This window comes from Sapajus apella, unplaced genomic scaffold, assembly GCF_009761245.1.
Source record: "Sapajus apella isolate SASKATOON/1434 unplaced genomic scaffold, GSC_monkey_1.0 scaffold74, whole genome shotgun sequence".
Lineage (NCBI taxonomy): Eukaryota > Metazoa > Chordata > Mammalia > Primates > Cebidae > Sapajus > Sapajus apella.
In genome coordinates this window covers 2,869,307-2,887,489 of record NW_022437014.1, presented here as the reverse complement: position 1 = coordinate 2,887,489, position 18,183 = coordinate 2,869,307, and the positions used below count along the sequence as shown (strand labels likewise).

At 37.9% G+C, this 18,183-nt stretch overlaps 1 protein-coding gene across 1 annotated transcript in view; it reads right to left on the bottom strand.

Annotated features, from left to right (window-relative positions):
- The window catches only part of GPR137C (G protein-coupled receptor 137C), an 83,577-nt gene that overhangs the window by 41,514 nt on the left and 23,880 nt on the right, over positions 1 to 18,183 (bottom strand). The window contains exon 2 of the mRNA XM_032251076.1: positions 1,975 to 2,018. Within this exon, the coding sequence (XP_032106967.1) occupies positions 1,975 to 2,018 (44 nt within the window). The remainder of the gene's footprint in view (positions 1 to 1,974; positions 2,019 to 18,183) is intronic.

Sequence of the window (18,183 nt, the reverse complement as noted above, 5' to 3'; positions counted from 1 at the left end):
TTTTTTTTTTTTTTTTTTTTTTTTGAGACGGAGTTTCACTCACGTTACCCAGGCTGGAGTGCAATGGCGCAATCTCGGCTCATCGCAACCTCCGCCTCCTGGGTTCAGGCAATTCTCCTGCCTCAGCCTCCTGAGTAGCTGGGATTACAGGCACGCACCACCATGCCCAGCTAATTTTTTGTATTTTTAGTAGAGACGGGGTTTCACCATGTTGACCAGGATGGTCTCGATCTCTTGACCTTGTGATCCACCCGCCTCGGCCTCCCAAAGTGCTGGGATTACAGGCTTGAGCCACCGCACCCGGCCAAGAATGGCATAGATTTTTAAGCATTTACTCAGAAATAGTCTCATGTTGACTTGAACTAAGTTGTCTCTACCAGGAATGAGATAGGACTATTTTAACATTATATCAAGTAATCCTGAATTTTTCATTTTTATAATTATTAAACATATTTTCATTAACCTTTCCATTCCAAGAATTATCAGGCTTTTATAATGTGCCTGAAAATATACTGTATCTAAATTTATATTGATTACCTAACGTTAATTGTAAGAGTTAGTCCAGTCGTAGCAGCTCACACCTGTAATCTCGGAACTTTGGAAGTTAGAAGTGGGCAGATCACTTGAGGCCAGGAGTTCGAGACCAGCCTGGGCAACATGGTGAAACCCCATCTCTACTAACAATACAAAAATTAGCTGGGTGTGGTGGGACATGCCTGTAGTTCCAGCTACTCAGGAGCCCAAGGCACAGAATCACTTGAACCCAGGAAGTGGAGGTAGCAGTGAGCCAAGATAGCACCACTGCACTGCAGCCTGGGTGAGAGAGCAAGATTGCCTTAAAAAAAAAATTAAGAGTTAAAGAAAGTATGTTTTAAGCAATATCCCTCAGGAACTTCTGATTATAGCACACAATGCTTTCTAACTTGACTGAAGAAGAACATAGGGGCCGTATATGTAGAGTTTCAAGCACTCATCAATACCTCATGTTCTTATAAAGGTCCATATTTACTGTGCATACAGAGCAACTCTGCACATGAAATCCTTAACCTCTTCCCCCTAAGAAGAGTTAGGCTACCTCATAAGAACTCTTCAGTTAAGGTTGCTATCTGTATCAAGCAGCAGTAACAGCTATCTGTACGAATGTAATCCCAGTTCAAACACATTTGTACTCCCAAATTAAATATATACGATGCTGAAATTTATCTGGCTTCCTGATCTATTGGGTCACTTCAAAAGTGGAAATCATAAAGGTAGCTGCCTTTGGAAATGGTTTAAATGAGGTAAATTGAAGGTAATGTGCACTCTGTAACAAGCAAACTGAAGTGTTTAGTGTAAATGCAAAGCACAAAGATTTTAGTTTTAAAAGGTTGTATTTTAAAGTTCTCTCAGATTAAATAATAAAAACAATTACATAGTTTGAAACCCAAAAAGGAACTTGAAATTACCTATATATCCAGATAATTAGAGGGGTTTAGAAAACTAAAGCAGAGAGACGGTACATGAGTTGCAATCAGCAAGTTAGTGAGAAACTTCAATCTCCTGACTCCACAGCTTAGCACTCTTGCTTTTGAGACTGATCAGTACTGAAACATTACTTATTTCACAGAACATTCTCACCCCAAACAGCATAATCTAAGTTTGGCAAAAGGGGACCCTACCTAATTAGATCTGACATTTCAAACAGGACAGGGACAGAGCAGCAAAAAATCAAAAGCCAAAACAAACAAAATATATTAGTCAGCAGTATGGTATGGCTGAAGGGAGAGAAATGTGGGCTATTCAATTTACTTTCTTTGAACCAATCTAACAACTTGGTTTTTATAAAACCGTGAAGGTGCTCTCAACTACCACTCCCTTCTACCATGAGTTGTTGACTATACAAAAAAATTATATCATTTAGATACTAAACCTTCATATTAATGAATTAATACTTTAGATCTTTTAGATAGAAATTCAAATACTCATAAAACTTACTTGTGTTTGTCAAGTTCAGTGGCACATCTGACTTTACATATAACCTATAAAGAGAATGTAAAAAGAAAGTTTTGAAAACGTGTAATGTAGAATTCTTACATATGTTCTGATTTTGTGTTTTAAAGTGCTACAACTATAAATTATATATAGCAAGCAAAGTTCGAATGTTAATGGTTAAACTACCATAGACTAAAAGACAGGTTTCCACAGGCTTCAAACAATAAACCAGTAACTTTCTTTGTTATCAACATAAACTTACCTTTCTATCTTTAAAGATTTAAACAAAATTAATTCAGTTTAAACATTTATTGAACTTTTACTATGAGGCAAACACTGTGCTGAATGGCTTGCCGCCTATCCTAAACTTCATTATATTAGTCATGTTTTATTCTAAAATGGAACTTCTAGCTTAAATATGAATATGGTTGAGTGTTCTCCAAAGATTATTTTCTTCTATATGAAATGAAGTAGTAAAGGGAAATGAGGTACCAAAAGTGAACACAAAGATAATGAGCATTATGTCATATTTAGTAAACTTTCTTCTTCAACAAAGCCTTACAAAAGGCAGGTGTTCAGATACTTGTTGAATAAAGTTAGGCAGGTAAGTAAACAGAATCTGAAATAAAGATGGTATATTCTGAGAACATAGTATGAAGGGTCTCAAGTCCTTCTAGTGAGCTTGAACTTATTCTTTAGAAAATGGGAAGATAGTGAAGGTTTTTATACATCTGTTCCAAAATATGGAATTCCACTAATCTGACATTAATGTACAGTCTGCTACAGAGAACTACAAAATAAAAGTAGAAAGACCAGTTACAGGACTATTAAAGTAGGGTATAAACTTTGGGGACCTGGAAAGAAAGAAGAAAGTACATTATGAAGAAAAATAGTGTAGATACATGGTAACATACTGAATTCATTCAAACATTTGCCAAGTACCTGTCATACACCACACTCTATGAAAAGTGGCATGGATTCATAATCATGACCATGGTTTCTGCTCTCTAGGAGCTCAGAATATGGAAGACCAGATAAACCATCTATTTTGATACATTGTTATATGAATGCAAAATATGCTATCACAAAATCTAGGAAGAGAAAAAGACTGATTCACTCTAAGAAAGGGTATGTGGTAAAGAGAATAACTGTTCAGAGCCTCGGGGAGGACTTCTCATAACATGTGAGCCAACTTATGAAGAGTAAATTTGTATTAGGCAGGTGAATCATCAGGCAAAGACTGTAGATGTCTGGGCATCTACTCATAACTACTGTATAGCCATGTGTTGCTTAATGACAGAGATACGTTCTGAGAAATGCATTGTTACAAATGCACAATTTGTCAGTGTGCAAACATTACAGAGTATACATACATAAACCTAGATGGTATAGCCTACTATATACCTAGACCATATGGTAGATAGTCTATACTCCTAGGCTACAAACCTGTACAGCATGTTACTGCTGTACCAAATGCTATGTGCAAGTATAACATGATGGTAAGTATTTGTGTATCTAAACATAGAAAATATACAGTAAAAACATGGTATTAAAAATAAAAAATGGCGCACCTGTATAGGGCACTTAATATGAATGCAGCTTACAGGGCTGGAAGTTGCTCTGGGTGAGTCAATGAGTGAATGGTGAGTGAATGTGAAGTCCTAGGACATTACTGTATGCCACTGTAGACTTTAAAAACATACATTTATGTTACACTACATTTATTAAAAAAAAAACAAACTAAATTAACCTTAGCTTACTGTAGCTTTTTAACTTTACACACTTTTTAACTTTTTCAAATATGAAGAAATTCTTTCTTCATATCCTTATTCAAGAAGCTTTTTTTCCTATTGTAAAATGTTTTCATTTTTTACTTTTGAACTTTTCTTGAAATCTAAGACAATAAACACACATATTAGCCTAGGCCTACATAGGGTGAGGATCATCCATCACTGTCTTCTAACTCCACATATTGTGCCACTGCAAGGTGTTCAGAGGCAACAACATGCTTGAAGCTGTCACTGCCTATGATAACAATGTCTTCTTCTGGAATACTTCCTGAAGGACCTATGTGAGGCTATATTTCAGTTAACTTTTTTTTAATAAGTAGAAATGCATTCTAAAATAACAATAAATATATAAACCAGTAACATAATCATTTATTATCCAGAATTATATACTGTACATAACTGTATGTGCTATACTTTTATACCACTGGCAGCACACCTTTGTTTACACTAGCTTCACCGTAAACATGTGAGTAATGCATTGCGTTGTGATGTCACAATGGCTACGTCACTAGGTTATAGGAATTTTTCAGCTTCATTATAATCTTACGGGACCATTGTTGTATGTGTGGTGAGTCACTGACTGAAATACTGTTATGTGGTCCCTGACTGTGTTTTGGTAACAGTACTACCATCTACCAGAAGCTGGATGTGATGAAAAAGTCTAAAATAGTATACTATCAGTCTCTAATACTACTTATATTAAGTCTTAGATGCATCCATTTTCACCATCTGCACCATCACAGTGGATTATTACAACAGCCTTTTAATTGATTCCTCTAACTTCATTCTTAATTCTATCCACCTCTTCAGATGGTAACTGTTCATTTGACTACTTTTTAAAATTCCCCCTCCACACACGATTTATTTTTAATTTTCAAAACTGTGGCAAAATAGAACCTAAAACTTACCATTTTACCATTGTTTAGTGTATGGTTCAGTGGCAAGTACATTCACATTGTTGTACAACCATCACCTTTATCCATCTACAGAACCTTTTCATCTTCCCACAATCAAACTCTATACCAATTCATTAAACAATAACTCCCCATTCCCTCCTCCTCCAGGCTCTGGCAACCATAACTATACTTTCTGTCCTTATGAATTTGACTACTATATGTAACTCATATAAGTAGGTTCATACAATATTTGTCCTTTGGTGACTTTCATTTAGTATGTCTTCCAGGTAGCATTATGTCAGAATGTCCTTCTTTTTTAAGGCTGAATAATAGTCCATTGCATGTATACACCATATTTTGTTTATCCATTCATCCACCAATGAACACTTAGGTAGACCCTACTTTTGGCTATTGTAAATGCTGTTGCTGTGAACATCACTGTTCTATATGTGATTTTTCAAAAAATCATTTGAGAGCAAGTTGTATGCTACTCCTTTGCCCTAAGTAAGTCAATGTATACTTCTTTAAAAATGAAAATTCTCCTACATAACCACAGTATGATTACAGAAATAAAACTGAGTATGTATACTATCATGTAATTTGCAGACCTTATTCATATTTTTCCAATCATTCCAATAAACTCCTTTGTGGAAATAATATCCAGAATTATGCATTATGTACAGATTTAATGTGTATTTAGTTTCTTTTAATCTTCACTTCTTTGTCTTTCATTATATTCACAGTTTTCAAGAGTACAGACAAGTGATCTTATAGTGTTTCCTTATGATTAGATTTAGGTTACACATTTTGGTAGGATTACCACAGAAGTGATGATGTTGCATTCTCCTCAATGCATTATATCAGGAGGTTCATGATGTTGATTTGTTCCATTACTATGATGTTAACTTTACTCAATTGGGCTGGGTGCAGTGGCTCATGCCTCTAGTCCCAGCACTTTGGGAGGCCAAGGTGGGTGGATCACCTGAGGTCAGGAGTTTGAGACCAGCCTGGCCAACATGGAGAAACCCCGTCTCTACTAAATAAAAAAAATTATCCAGGAGTAGTGGTGCATGCCTGTTAATCCTAGCTACTCGGGAGGCTGAAGTAGGAGAATCGCTTGAACCCGGGTGGTGGAGGTTGCAGTGAGCCAAGATTCTGCCGTTGTACTCCAGCCTGGGCAACAAGAGCAAAACTCCATCTCAGAAACAAAACAAAACAAAACAAAAACTTTAATCAATTGGTTAAAGTGGTATCTATAGTGTTTTTACACCATTTACTGTTTTCCCACTGTAATTTTTAATAGAGAAGGGGTTTTTTTCATGTTGGTTGGGCTGGTCTCTAACTTCTGACCTCTGGTGATCTGCCCGCCTCTGCCTTACAGATGTGAGCTACCGCGCCCGGCCGGAACTTCTTTTAAAAAAGTAGATCTGACCAGCCAGCCACAGTGGCTCATCCCTGTAATCCCCGCACTTTGGGAGGCCCAGGCAGGCGGATCACGAGGTCAAGAGATTTGAGACCATCCTGCCAACATGGTGAAACTTTGTCTCTACTAAAAATACAAAAATTAGCTGGGCGTGGTGGTGTGTGCCTTAGTACCAGCTACTCGGGAGGCTGAGGCAGGAGAATTGCTTGAGCCAGGCAGTCTGAGGTTGCAGTGAGCCGAGATTGTGCCACTGCACTCCAGCCTAGAGACAGAGTGAGACTGCGTCTCAAAAAAAGAAAAAAGTACATCTGATTGATTACACTATTCCAGAAAAAGGTCCATACATTTTAATACAGAAAAGGTCTTTTATTGTCTAGCTCCACCTTCCCATCCTTCCTTTTAGCCCCACCTTCAAACTTACGGTTTGGTCATTCTGAATTATTTCATTTTACCTTTTATTGAAGGTGTCTCACTCTGTTTCCCAGGCTGTCGCGCACTGGCACGATCTTGGCTCACTGCAACATCTGCCCTCAAGGTTCAAGTGATTCTCCTGCCTCAGTGTCCCCAGTAGCTGGGATTACAGGTATGTGTCACCATGCCCCAGTTAATTTTTGTATTTTTAGTGGAGACGGGGTTTTACCACACTGGCCAGTCTGGTCTCAAACTCCTGACCTCAAATGATCTGCCCACTTCAGCCTCCCAAAGTGCTGGGATTATAGGCACGAGCCACTGCATCTGGCCTGGTTATTATGAATTATTTACAACTCTTCAAGTAAGTGGTTCAATTTCCTATCTCTGTGCCTTTGTACATATTTTTACTTTGCTTAGACTATGTTTTTGTGGCCAGATAACAAATTCCAGCTCATCTTTCCAGATATTACTAGAATGTCATTCTTTTTTCTTCTTCTTTGAGATTGAGTTTCGCTCTTGCTGCCCAGGCTGGAATACAATGGCACAATCTCAGCTCACTGCAACCTCCACTTCCCGGGTTCAAGCGATTCTCCTGCCTCAGCCTCCCGAGTAGCTGGGATTACACCTGGATATTTTTGTATTTTTAGTAGAGATGAGGTTTCTCCATGTTAGTCAGACTGGTCTCAAACTGCTGACCTCAGGTGATCCATCCGCCTCAGCCTCCCAAAGTGCTGGGATTACAGGCATGCGCCCAGCCTAGAATGTCATTCTTTATATTGTTAGGTTAAGTGTCTTAGGGAGAGAGAAAACCTTTTTATTCTTGCATTATTAATCACACTCTTATTTACATATTTATCTCTTAAGAAAGGCCATAACTTACTCAGATATATAGCCCTAGTGCCTCCCATAATGCCTGGTTCACAGTAGGTTTTCAGAGAGTGTTTGAATAAATGTGCAGTGAATTCAGGTCAAAGAAAGTACTTTCGCATGGTAGTGTGGTGTGGCAGAGTGTGGGAAACAGCAGAAGTTAAAGCTGGAGGCAAGCAGTCATCAAATCATGGAGGCTTTGTATAAAATGCTGAAGAATTAGGCTGGCTACAAACTCTGTAATATGATTCTATGTTTGAATGATTTCTTAAGTGACAGTGTAGAAAATGCTTTAAAAGTGGGGCAAACAATTCCAGTTAAAAGACTGTTGAATTTGAGTGAACTACCTCAACTATATTCTTAGGTTTTGAATCTAAACAACTGATTGAATGAGGGCCTCACAAAAAATTTAAAAGCCAGGTCATGAAATATATTGTTATATATAAAGTTTATTACATCTAGGCAGAAATAAAGACAATAGGTGAGTTTTGCAATATAAGAAGGAACTTACAGTCACCTACAGAGGTGACAGCTGAAACGCAGAATACATTTGAGGGAACAAATGTAGAATGTGAGTCAACCTGTGATATGTTCACATTTAATAGACAGAATGAGCATAAGAGTAAAGAAAAAGGAGATGGGCAGAGGGGAGAAACATAAGAATCCGACTAGTCATAGAAAACAGCAGAGTACTTTAGAGTTAAAAGGAAGAAAGTAGAGCCACTATTAAATTCTACAAAAAGTCAGAAATGATTAAGAAAAGACCATTTAACTGAGTGAATGGTATGTCACTGGTACCTTGCAGAGAATAGTTTTCAGCAGAATGACAGAGCAGACGTGCAAGAAGTTGATAGGAAGTAAGACAACAAAGGCAGTGAGTATAGACTGAGAGATATTTGAAGCTAAGAGAAACCTGGGAAATCTGTGTTGGAAGATAATTCTCTATGAACATCTCATGTTTTTGCATGGTCTAGATCTTCTGATTCTGAGCAAAGGGGTTTGCATGACAAACATCCTTGAATACAACAGAGTGTTTGCCTTAAAGTCAGAAGGAATATTCCTAATAAAGATAGAGAACATTGCCCTCCCTGAAGACATTCCATGATAGTAAAGTCTCCCTCTCTCTCGGTGAAGATTTGCTTACAATCCAGAGTAAATGTCTATATCTGTTTTTTTTTTTTTTTTTTTTTTTTAAATTTCAGGGTTTCTCTCCTGTAGCATTCCCCACTGCATGTGCAGGTAACATCTGTCCTCTCACAGTGCTTCCCTATGAATTTGAGGGCTTGGAGACCCACAGCAAGAAGACATCGTTTTGTTGCTGCTTTTGCTTTTATCACCATGAGTGATAAACGGTCTTTTCCTCTGACTCATGGGTGTGTGTTTTCTTGGTTTTTTTTTTTTGGAGACTGAGTCTCCCTCTATCACCCAGGCTGGAGTGCAGTGGCACGATCTCAGCTCACTGCAACCTCTGCCTCCCAGGTTCAAGTGATTCTTGTGCTCAGCCTCTTGAGTAGCTGGAATTGCAGGTTCCCACCACCATGCCCAGCTAATTTTTGTATTTTTAGTAAGAGATGGGGTTTCACCATGTTGGCCAAGATGGTCTCAAACTCTTGATCTCAAGTGATCCACCCTCTTTGGCCTCACAAAGTGCTGGGATTACAGGTGTGAGCCACTGCTCCTGGCCTGGGTCTTGAGTTTTCTGTCAGTATATGTACATAAAACAATAGCAGGCCAATCTGTTAAATTTCAACTAGAGTAAAAGACTCTTCGTGGTTGATGATTTAGCAATCTGTTGGTGAGAAATTGACTAAATAGAGGGTGAAGCAGAAGATGGAGAGTGAAGAGGCAACGAGAGAAAGAGAGAAAGGAAGAGAGAGAGAGAGAGCGAGAGAAAGAGAGAGAGAGAGAGAGACTGATTGAAAGTTAGTTCAATTGTTAGGAAGGGTCTAGACAGAAGAGGCATGTTAGTCCTGAAAAAGAAAACACTTTTGAGTCAAGACAGAAGAAAAGAAAATTAAAGAAAAACTTGGAGGTCTGCACAGAAAATCTAAAATAATTTACAAACCAGCTCTTTATTAAAATAAAAAATGTGGATATAGTATGGATTCTGATATTTTGATATAGAGAAGAAGGATGAGAGAATTTGGCAGAAGGATTCTATTTTTTTTTCTAGGAAAGCAGGAGGCAAGGTCACCTCCTGTGAAAAATGTTAGATTTAAGCACTGGAATATGAAAAACATTTGGAACACATGAATAGAAAGGTTATAAAAGAATATACTGAGAAACAGCAAGGTCCAGTTAAAGTTAAGCAGTTGATAGTAGATATAATTAGTAAGGTTTCCTGATTTTAAAATGGAAACAATCTAATAGAAAAAAAATGGGCCAGGTCCAGGGGCTCATGCCTGAAATCTCAGCACTTTGGGAGGGTGAGGAAAGAGGATTGCTTGAGGCCAGTAGTTTGAGACCAACCGGGTCAGCACAGCAAGGCTCTGTCTCTGCAATACATACATACATACATACACACATACATAAATAGAACTATAACCACACTTACAGTCCTAGCTACTCAGAAGGCTGAGGCAGAAGATGTCTTCAGCCCAGGAGTTTGAGGCTGCAGTGAGTTATAATCACACCACTACACTCCAGCCTGGGCAGCAGAGCGAGATCCTGCCAAAGTTGTCAGAATCAAAGTGGAGTCACTTATGCCAAATCCAAAGAAAAGGGAGTCAGGAGGTCATAAAGGAGGAATCTTATACACATTTCTATATTAAAAATGATTACAGGGATTCTCTGAAGACCACAATCTTACACAAAAGTCACTGTAACCTTATACAAAGAATACTTCTGTGAGGACATCTATCCAGCAACTGCCTATTCAGCCTCGGATGACACCACCCTTGTTATTAATCCTTGTGGTGAGCGTTAACCATTTCAAAACAACTATGCCATCTTTTGAATTTTGCCTTTAAAAGTTTCCCCTTGCCTCGATCTTCCCAAATATGTGCGTGATCCAGCTTAGTACATATAACCTGGATTATAATCATGTTCCTCATTCCTGAATAAACGTACTGTCTTTGAAGAATCTCTGTTATTTTAGGTTGACACATTATAAAAAGTTCAAATAACTAGGATGCATTTTTTCAAGAAGTAATTTAGAATTGGAAAATTTGGGAACTATTGTAGAGGAAGAGCTTACTCTGGTGAATGAACAAGTCTGGCACAGCAAAAAGTTAAGGGATGAGGAATACTAGAATGGAGTGGGAAGAACAGAAGAGATAAAGTGACTAAAAGTTAGGATGAGGGTAAAACACAGATAAAAGAATAAATTCAATATATATAAGAGAAAAGAGAAGACATTGGTCAGAAAAAATAGCTCAGATTTTAAGAGCTGATCCAGTGTGGTCATGCTACTGGGTGGCTCAAATAGAAACGGAGGGTTTTAGAGCTGTGAGAAACCCCTGAATTGAGACATTAGATGGGTTATCAATAAGGGCTTTGAGAAAGATCATGTATCACAGGAGACCAGGCAAGAAGGAAGAAAGTGCTGATTCATCCAGGAAGATGGAAGTTATTATTACAGCCAATGATGACCTAATCAGATGGCACAGATTTCAGAGATGATAATGGTATAATATTAGTAAGTAGTATTAGGAAGTATAAAGTAGGCTGATCATTTTTCCTACAAAAGGCATGAAATGTCATCTGAGAAAAGCTAGATTTTAGTGACGGCATCTAAAAGGATCACATGAAGAATCAGGACAGGATGAGAGCAATAATCTATAAAATTACAGGTCATGAGATAATGGGTATGAGAGGGAGTTGAGCTGGATGAGAAAAAAAATAAAGGTCAGCTACCATCTCAGATTTGCAGAACATGTTCCAATGCATTATATAAGGATAACCAGGTGCTTAAATCACATTTAGATTATAGTAGGCTTAAACACAATGATCTGCTCTTAATAGATTCCAAGCATATTATAGAATATAGCTAACAGGACATGATCATGAGTTAAAAAAATTAGTAATATGAAAAAAAATCAAGCAATTATACATCATTTGTTAAGATAGTGAAATAATTTATAAAACAATAAACACAGGCTTTACATAGTTTTTTTGAAGGTAAGAATGGTAAATAATGTATCTAAATGACTTATCAATGTCAAATTATGTTTGATGGGCCATATCTTTCCAGATCTTTCTTAATACCAGAAAAACTGGATAAATGGGTGATTTATAAATGAATATTATTCTTCATATGAAAGTATAAAGAATTTTAAGGGTTAATAGATATCAAATATTTTCTGTCATATAATCTACTTTTATCCCCTAAACAGACTAGCAGATCCTTATTTAGAAAATATTAATTTAGGATTTTAAAATTTTTGAAGATTTAAAATAATGTTTTTACTAGCATACTCAATTTTATTTTGTAATATTTAACCTATATACAAGTGGTTTGAAGTGATTTTCTCATTTTATTATTTATTATTATTATTATTGGAGACAGAGTCTTACTCTGTTGCCCAGGCTGCAGTGCAATGGCATGATCTCAGCACACTGCAACATCCACTTCCTGGGTTCAAGTCATTCTCCCACCTCAGCCTCCCAAGTCGCTGGGATTACAGGTGCAGACCACTACACCCAGCTAATTTTTGTATTTGTACTAGAGACCAGGTTTTGCCATGTTGGCTAGGCTGCTCTCAAACTCCTTACCTCAGGTGATCTGCCCGCCTCTGCCTCCCAAAGTGCTGGGATTACAGGCGTAAGCCACCGTGCCCAGCCAGATATTTCCATTTTAAAATGCAGACTTATATGTCTCCTTTTTTAGTTCTTCAAATAAAGGGAATATAAGAGTACTGCAAATATATTTTGTGATTATCTTTTGTAATATTAATACAAATATCCCAAGATTTGTGGAATGTGCAATGATATGAAATGTTATGTCCCCTGAAAATTCATGTTGAAATACTAACCCCTAATATGACAGTATTAGGAGGTAGAGCCTTTGGGAACTGCTAGGTCATGAGGATACAGTCCTCATTAATGGGATTAATATCATTGTAAGAGAGATCCCAGAGATTCCTCGCCTTTTACAACATGTGAGGACGTAGTGGGAAGGCACGGTCTGTGAACCAGAAAGTGGGTCCTTATCAGACACTGAATCTATTGGCACCTTGACCTGAAACTTCCCAGCCTCCAGAGTGATAAGAAATAAATTTCTGGCCGGGTGCGGTGGCTCAAGCCTGTAATCCCAGCACTTTGGGAGGCCGAGGCGGGTGGATCACGAGGTCAAGAGATCGAGACCATCCTGGTCAACATGGTGAAACCCCGTCTCTACCAAAAATACAAAAAATTAGCTGGGCATGGTGGTGCGTGCCTGTAATCCCAGCTACTCAGGAGGCTGAGGCAGGAGAATTGCCTGAACCCAGGAGGCGGAGGTTGCGGTGAGCCGAGATCGTGCCATTGCACTCCAACCTGGGTAACATGAGTGAAACTCCGTCTCAAAAAAAAAAAAAAAAAGAAAGAAATTTCTGTTGTTTATAAACTATGCAGTTTATGATATTTTATTACAGCAGCCTGAAGACTAAGCAGACTAAGGAGGGTTACACTGGAGCTGTGTATCGTTTATTTTCACCCATGACATGTAGTCCATGTTGCTTTGAAGACAGTAGGTAATGAATACTTATAAAACAGATGCTTTTCTATGCAATTTATTTTTGTCTATTAATTTTCCCTCTTTTGTTGCTCTGAAATAAAAACTTTACTGGGCAGTATACCTAATATACAATTTGAAACTGATGCAAAAATGAATTGTGATAAATTTAATCTGAAGTGAAGAGTTAGGCACACATATCCAACTAAGTAGATAATTTTCACAGAAGCAGTTATCCAATTTCCGTATCAATTGCTTCAGTTCCTATAGAAAGTAGTGCACCATTCCCAAGCTTACCACTGCTACTGCCTACATTTAAAACATGAAGCATTTAGCTACTTTAGCCATAAAATGAATAAATGTACTCTTCCTCAGATGTTCACTCTTTTTTTTTTTCCTTTGAGACTGAATCTCACTGTTGCTCAGGCTGGAGTGCAGTGGTGCGATCTCAGCTCACTGTAACCTGTCTCCTGGGTTCAAGTGATTCTCCTGCCTCAGCCTCCCAAGTGGCTGGAATTACAGGTGTGCGTCACCACACCTGCCTAGTTTTTTTTTCTTTATTTTTAGTAGAAAAGGGGTCTCACCATGTTGGTCAGCCTGGTCTTGAACTCCTGACCGCAGGTGATCTGCCCGCCTCGGCCTCCCAAATTGCTAAGATTACAAAAGTATGAGCTACCATGCTTGGCCAGATGTTCACTTTCAATGCTTATCATGTTGTTAGGAACTTTTTATTTTTTGAGAAGGAGTCTCGCTTGGGTTGTCCAGGCTGGAGTGCAATGGTGCAATCTCGGCTCACTGCAACCTCCGCCTCCCAGTTTTAAACGGTTCTCCTGCCTCAGCCTTCTGAGTATAGCTGGGATTACAGGCGCCTGCCACCACATCTAGCTAATTTTTTTTTGTACTTTTTGGTGTAGACAGGGTTTTGCCATGTTGGCCAGGCTCAAACTCCTGACCTCAGGTGATCCACCTGCCTTGGCCTCCCAAAGTGCTGGGATTACAGGCATGAGCCATCATGCCTGTTCAGTAACTTTTATCTACCACAAAAAAAAAAAAAAAAAAATATATATATATATATATATATGTATATACACACACACGTGTATATATATACACATATATATACATTTTGTCTACTAAAATATATTTATATCTATTTAATATAAATATAATAAATATAAGTTTAAATGTCAAATATTAAAAGTAAAAATATTAAATATTATATATGTTTAGTAAATATATCTACTAAAAATATATATATATTTACAGCAGCCTATTCTTGTTTCTAGAATTCAGTATCTTCTTGCGTCTCTTTTAGGGTCTTAATACCCTAATGCTTAAAAAAAATTTTCTTTTAGTCTCTTCTCTGCTTAGTCTGATTTCTTCTAAGCTACTTAAAAATTAGAAAGGTTAAATTTACAATCAAATGAATTTTGATAATTCAGTTAAATTTGATTATTCAAATAAATATTGAACATCCATATCTAATTTTGTTCCAACTTGAAATTCTACTAAAATAATAGGATAGGGATTTTCATGAAACATGTAAGCCCATAAATTTGAGTAGAATAAAAAAGACTGCAATAACAAAAGCTGGAAGCTAGAAAGCAGATGGGTGTATGTGCAGAAAAAAGTTTACGTGGCAGGCTCGAGACTGCTATCCTTAGAAAGAGTGCTTATAAAGTTGGCCTGTGGCTGCATTTGGAAATTTGGCTTTCAGGAGGATTCCTACCATTCCTTCAACAAGTTGTGTTTCACTTCACCTAAAGCTTTTAAGCAAATAATATACTGAGTACCTGGTTTTCTTTCTTGGAATCTTGAAATTTGGTATTTGTTAGGTAAAGGGTTCTTACATGACCAGCTCCCAATAAAAAATCTTGGGCACTGAGTTTCAAATGATCTTCTGTAATATACACCATTTCATATGTACTGTTATACCTCACTGCTGAATGAATTAAGCACATCCTGTGTAACTCCACTAGGAGAGGACTCTTGGAAGTTTGTGTCTAGTTTATTCCAGACTTTACTCTATGTGTCTTTTCCCTCTCATTTTACTCTATGTCCTTTCACTGTGATAAACTGTAACCATGAGTTTACCAATTGTGAATCCTAACAAATCATTAAGGCTGAAGGTGGCCTTAGGGACACCTAACACAACGTATGATTACCCAAGAAAGATGAATCCCAAGCTAGTAGTGAGAAGGGTTGAGAACAACCTGATTTTGGAATCTTCAAAAGGTACAAGGAGAATCAGGTACCAATCAGAGAGAACTGAGAAGTGGGGGTCGCTAAAATAGGGGTAGGTAAAAGCTGTTTAAGAGGAGTTAAATCTCTTTCTCCCTAGTCCATAGCCTGGGCAAATGCCTCTTCTTCATCCTGACAAATATCTGGGTATTTATTCTCTGGAGAGGCCATCAAAAAGCCTTTGGCCTAAAGTATGAAAGTTAAATGCCAGGCACAGTTGATAGTTTGGCACCATACTGAAAACGGAGATGACTGGTATGCACCAAGCACAGGGATTCTCCCCCACCCCAACACTCTTCCCCAACTAGGTTCTCAAATGCTGGAGTGGCCCTTTACTCTTTGAAAGATTATTTTTTCCCCGCTGAGGAATCTTAGCAGCCCAAGAAGAAAGATCTAAACATACTAGCAACAGCGATTCTGTAAAAAATGGTTCAGCCAGATCACCCTACAGTGAAGCTCAAAGTGTACAAGCTCGGAATTTCCACTCTTTTTTTTTGTGGGGGAACAGAGTCTCACTCTGTTGCCCAGGCTAGAGTGCAGTGGCACGATCTCGGCTGACTGCAACCTCTGCCTCTTGGGTTCAGGTGATTTGCTTCAGCCTCCTGAGTAGCTGGACTAAAGGCACGTGCCACCACACCTGGCTAATTTTTGTATTTTTAGTAGAGACAAGGTTTTGCCACGCTGGTCTTGAACTCCTGATCTCAGGTGATCCACCCACCTCAGCCTCCCAAAGTGTTGGGATTACAGCTGTGAGCCACCGAGCCCAGCCTCCGCTCTTAATTATCAGCAGATAGCCAAGGATAACCAGATAGCTCAAGAGTCTTTAATAAAAGATGAAACCAAACAAATAAAAATCAAAATATGGATTTAAAAACTAAAACAAGAAAACTATCCTTAATAAACTCAAGGAGAGTAGAAAAGATATTGAGCTTATAAAACAAAAACACGATGCTGCTAATAAAAAATTCAAATAAAAATGAGCTTATGGAAGGGAATTACACATGCTAGTAGAAATTTTAAAAAGCCAAAAGTAGGGCTGGAAATTGGGAAACTTCCCCAAAAAGCAGAGGAAAAAGACAGATGCAAAATAGGAGAGAAAAGAAAAGGATCCATTTAAAAGGTCTAACATCCAAATGTTAAGAGCCCCAGAAAAAGAAACAAAGAAAGGGGGAAAATCGAGTTAAAAATACAAGAATGTCTCCCTAAACTAAAAAATACATGTTAAAAAGTTGAAGGGACTTGTTCAATACCCAGCAAAATGGATAGAAAACACACCCATTTGAATATACATCACTGTGAAATTTCAGAAACTAGAATCAAAGAATATCCTATTATTTTCAGAAAGGAAAAAACAAGTCACATATAAATAATTAAAAATTAGAATGGTATAGAGATGCTCATAGTAGTCTCTGATAATCTTTGTATTTCTGTGGTATCAGTTGTAATGTTACCTTTATTGCTTTTTTTTTTTTTTTTGAGACAGGGTCTCACTCTGTCACCCAGGCTGAGTGCAGTGGCATGATCTCAGCTCACTGCAACCTCCGCCTCCCAGGCTTAAGTGATCCTCCCACCTCAGTCTCAGTAGCTGGGACTTACAGGCACATGCCACCATGCCCAGCTTTCTTTCTTTCTTTTTTTTTTTTGGTAGAGACAGTGTTTTGCTGTTGCCCAGGCTGGTCTCAAAACTCCTGGGTTCAAGCGATCTGCCTGCCTCAGCCTCCCAAAGTGTTGGATTACATGCATGAGCCACTGTGTCCTTAAATTTATCTGATGTTAAAGATAAAAGCAGATCTTTATATATGGTTTCTGATTGTTGAGTCCTCTTTTTTTTTTTTTTTTTTGTTGGACTACCAATTTTTGTTTATCTTTGCCAAGAATCAACTTTTCATTTCATTGATCCTGTGTGTGTGTATATATCCGGTCTCAATTTCATTCAGTTCTGTTCTTTTTTCTATTACCTTTGGGTTTTGTTTGTTCTTGTTTTTCTGGTTCCTTGAGGTGTGACATTATGCTGCTAATTTGAAATGTCTTTTTAACATAGGCATTTAACACTATAAACTTCCCTTTTAGCACTGATTTTGCTGTATCCCACAGGTTTTAGTATGTTGTATCTCCATTTTCACTCATCTCAAAAAATATTTTGATTTTTGCCTTGATTTCACTGTTTACCCAAAGATCATTCAGGATCAGATGTTTAATTTCCATGTATGTATATATGTATTTATTTATTTATTTATTTTTGAGATGGAATCTCACTCTGTTACCCAGGCTGGCATGCAGTGGCGCAAACTTGGCTCACCGCAACCTCCACCGTCCAGGTTCAAGCAATTCTCCTACTTCAGCCTCCCAAGTGGAGTAGCTGGGACTACCGGTGTGCGCCATCATGCTGGCTAATTTTTGTATATTTAGTAGTGATGGGGTTTCACCATGTTGGTCAGGTCTCGAACTCCTGACCTCAAGTGATCTGCCTGTCTCAGCCTCCCAAAGTGCTGGGGTTACAGGTGTGAGCCACCACACCCAACCTATTTGCATAGTATTTAGAGTTCCTATTAGTACTGAATTCTATTTTAATTTTACTGTGGTCTGAGAAGATGCTTAATATGATTTCCATTTTTAAAAACTTACTGAGACTCACCTTGTAGCCTAGCATATGGTCAATTTTTGAGAATGTTCCATGTGCAGATAAGAATAATGTGTATTCTGTGGTTGTACAGTAGAATGTTCTGTAAATGTCTATTAGGTTAATTTGGTCTGGAGTCCAATTTAAGTCCAGAGTTTCTTTGTTGATTTTCCGCCTCTATGATGTGTCTAGTGACGCAAGTGGGGTGATGTCCTCCACTATTATTACATTGCTCTCCATCTCTTTCAGTACAATTTTATGGAAAACAATAAGATTTCTCAAAGAACTAAAAATGAAACTATAATTCCATT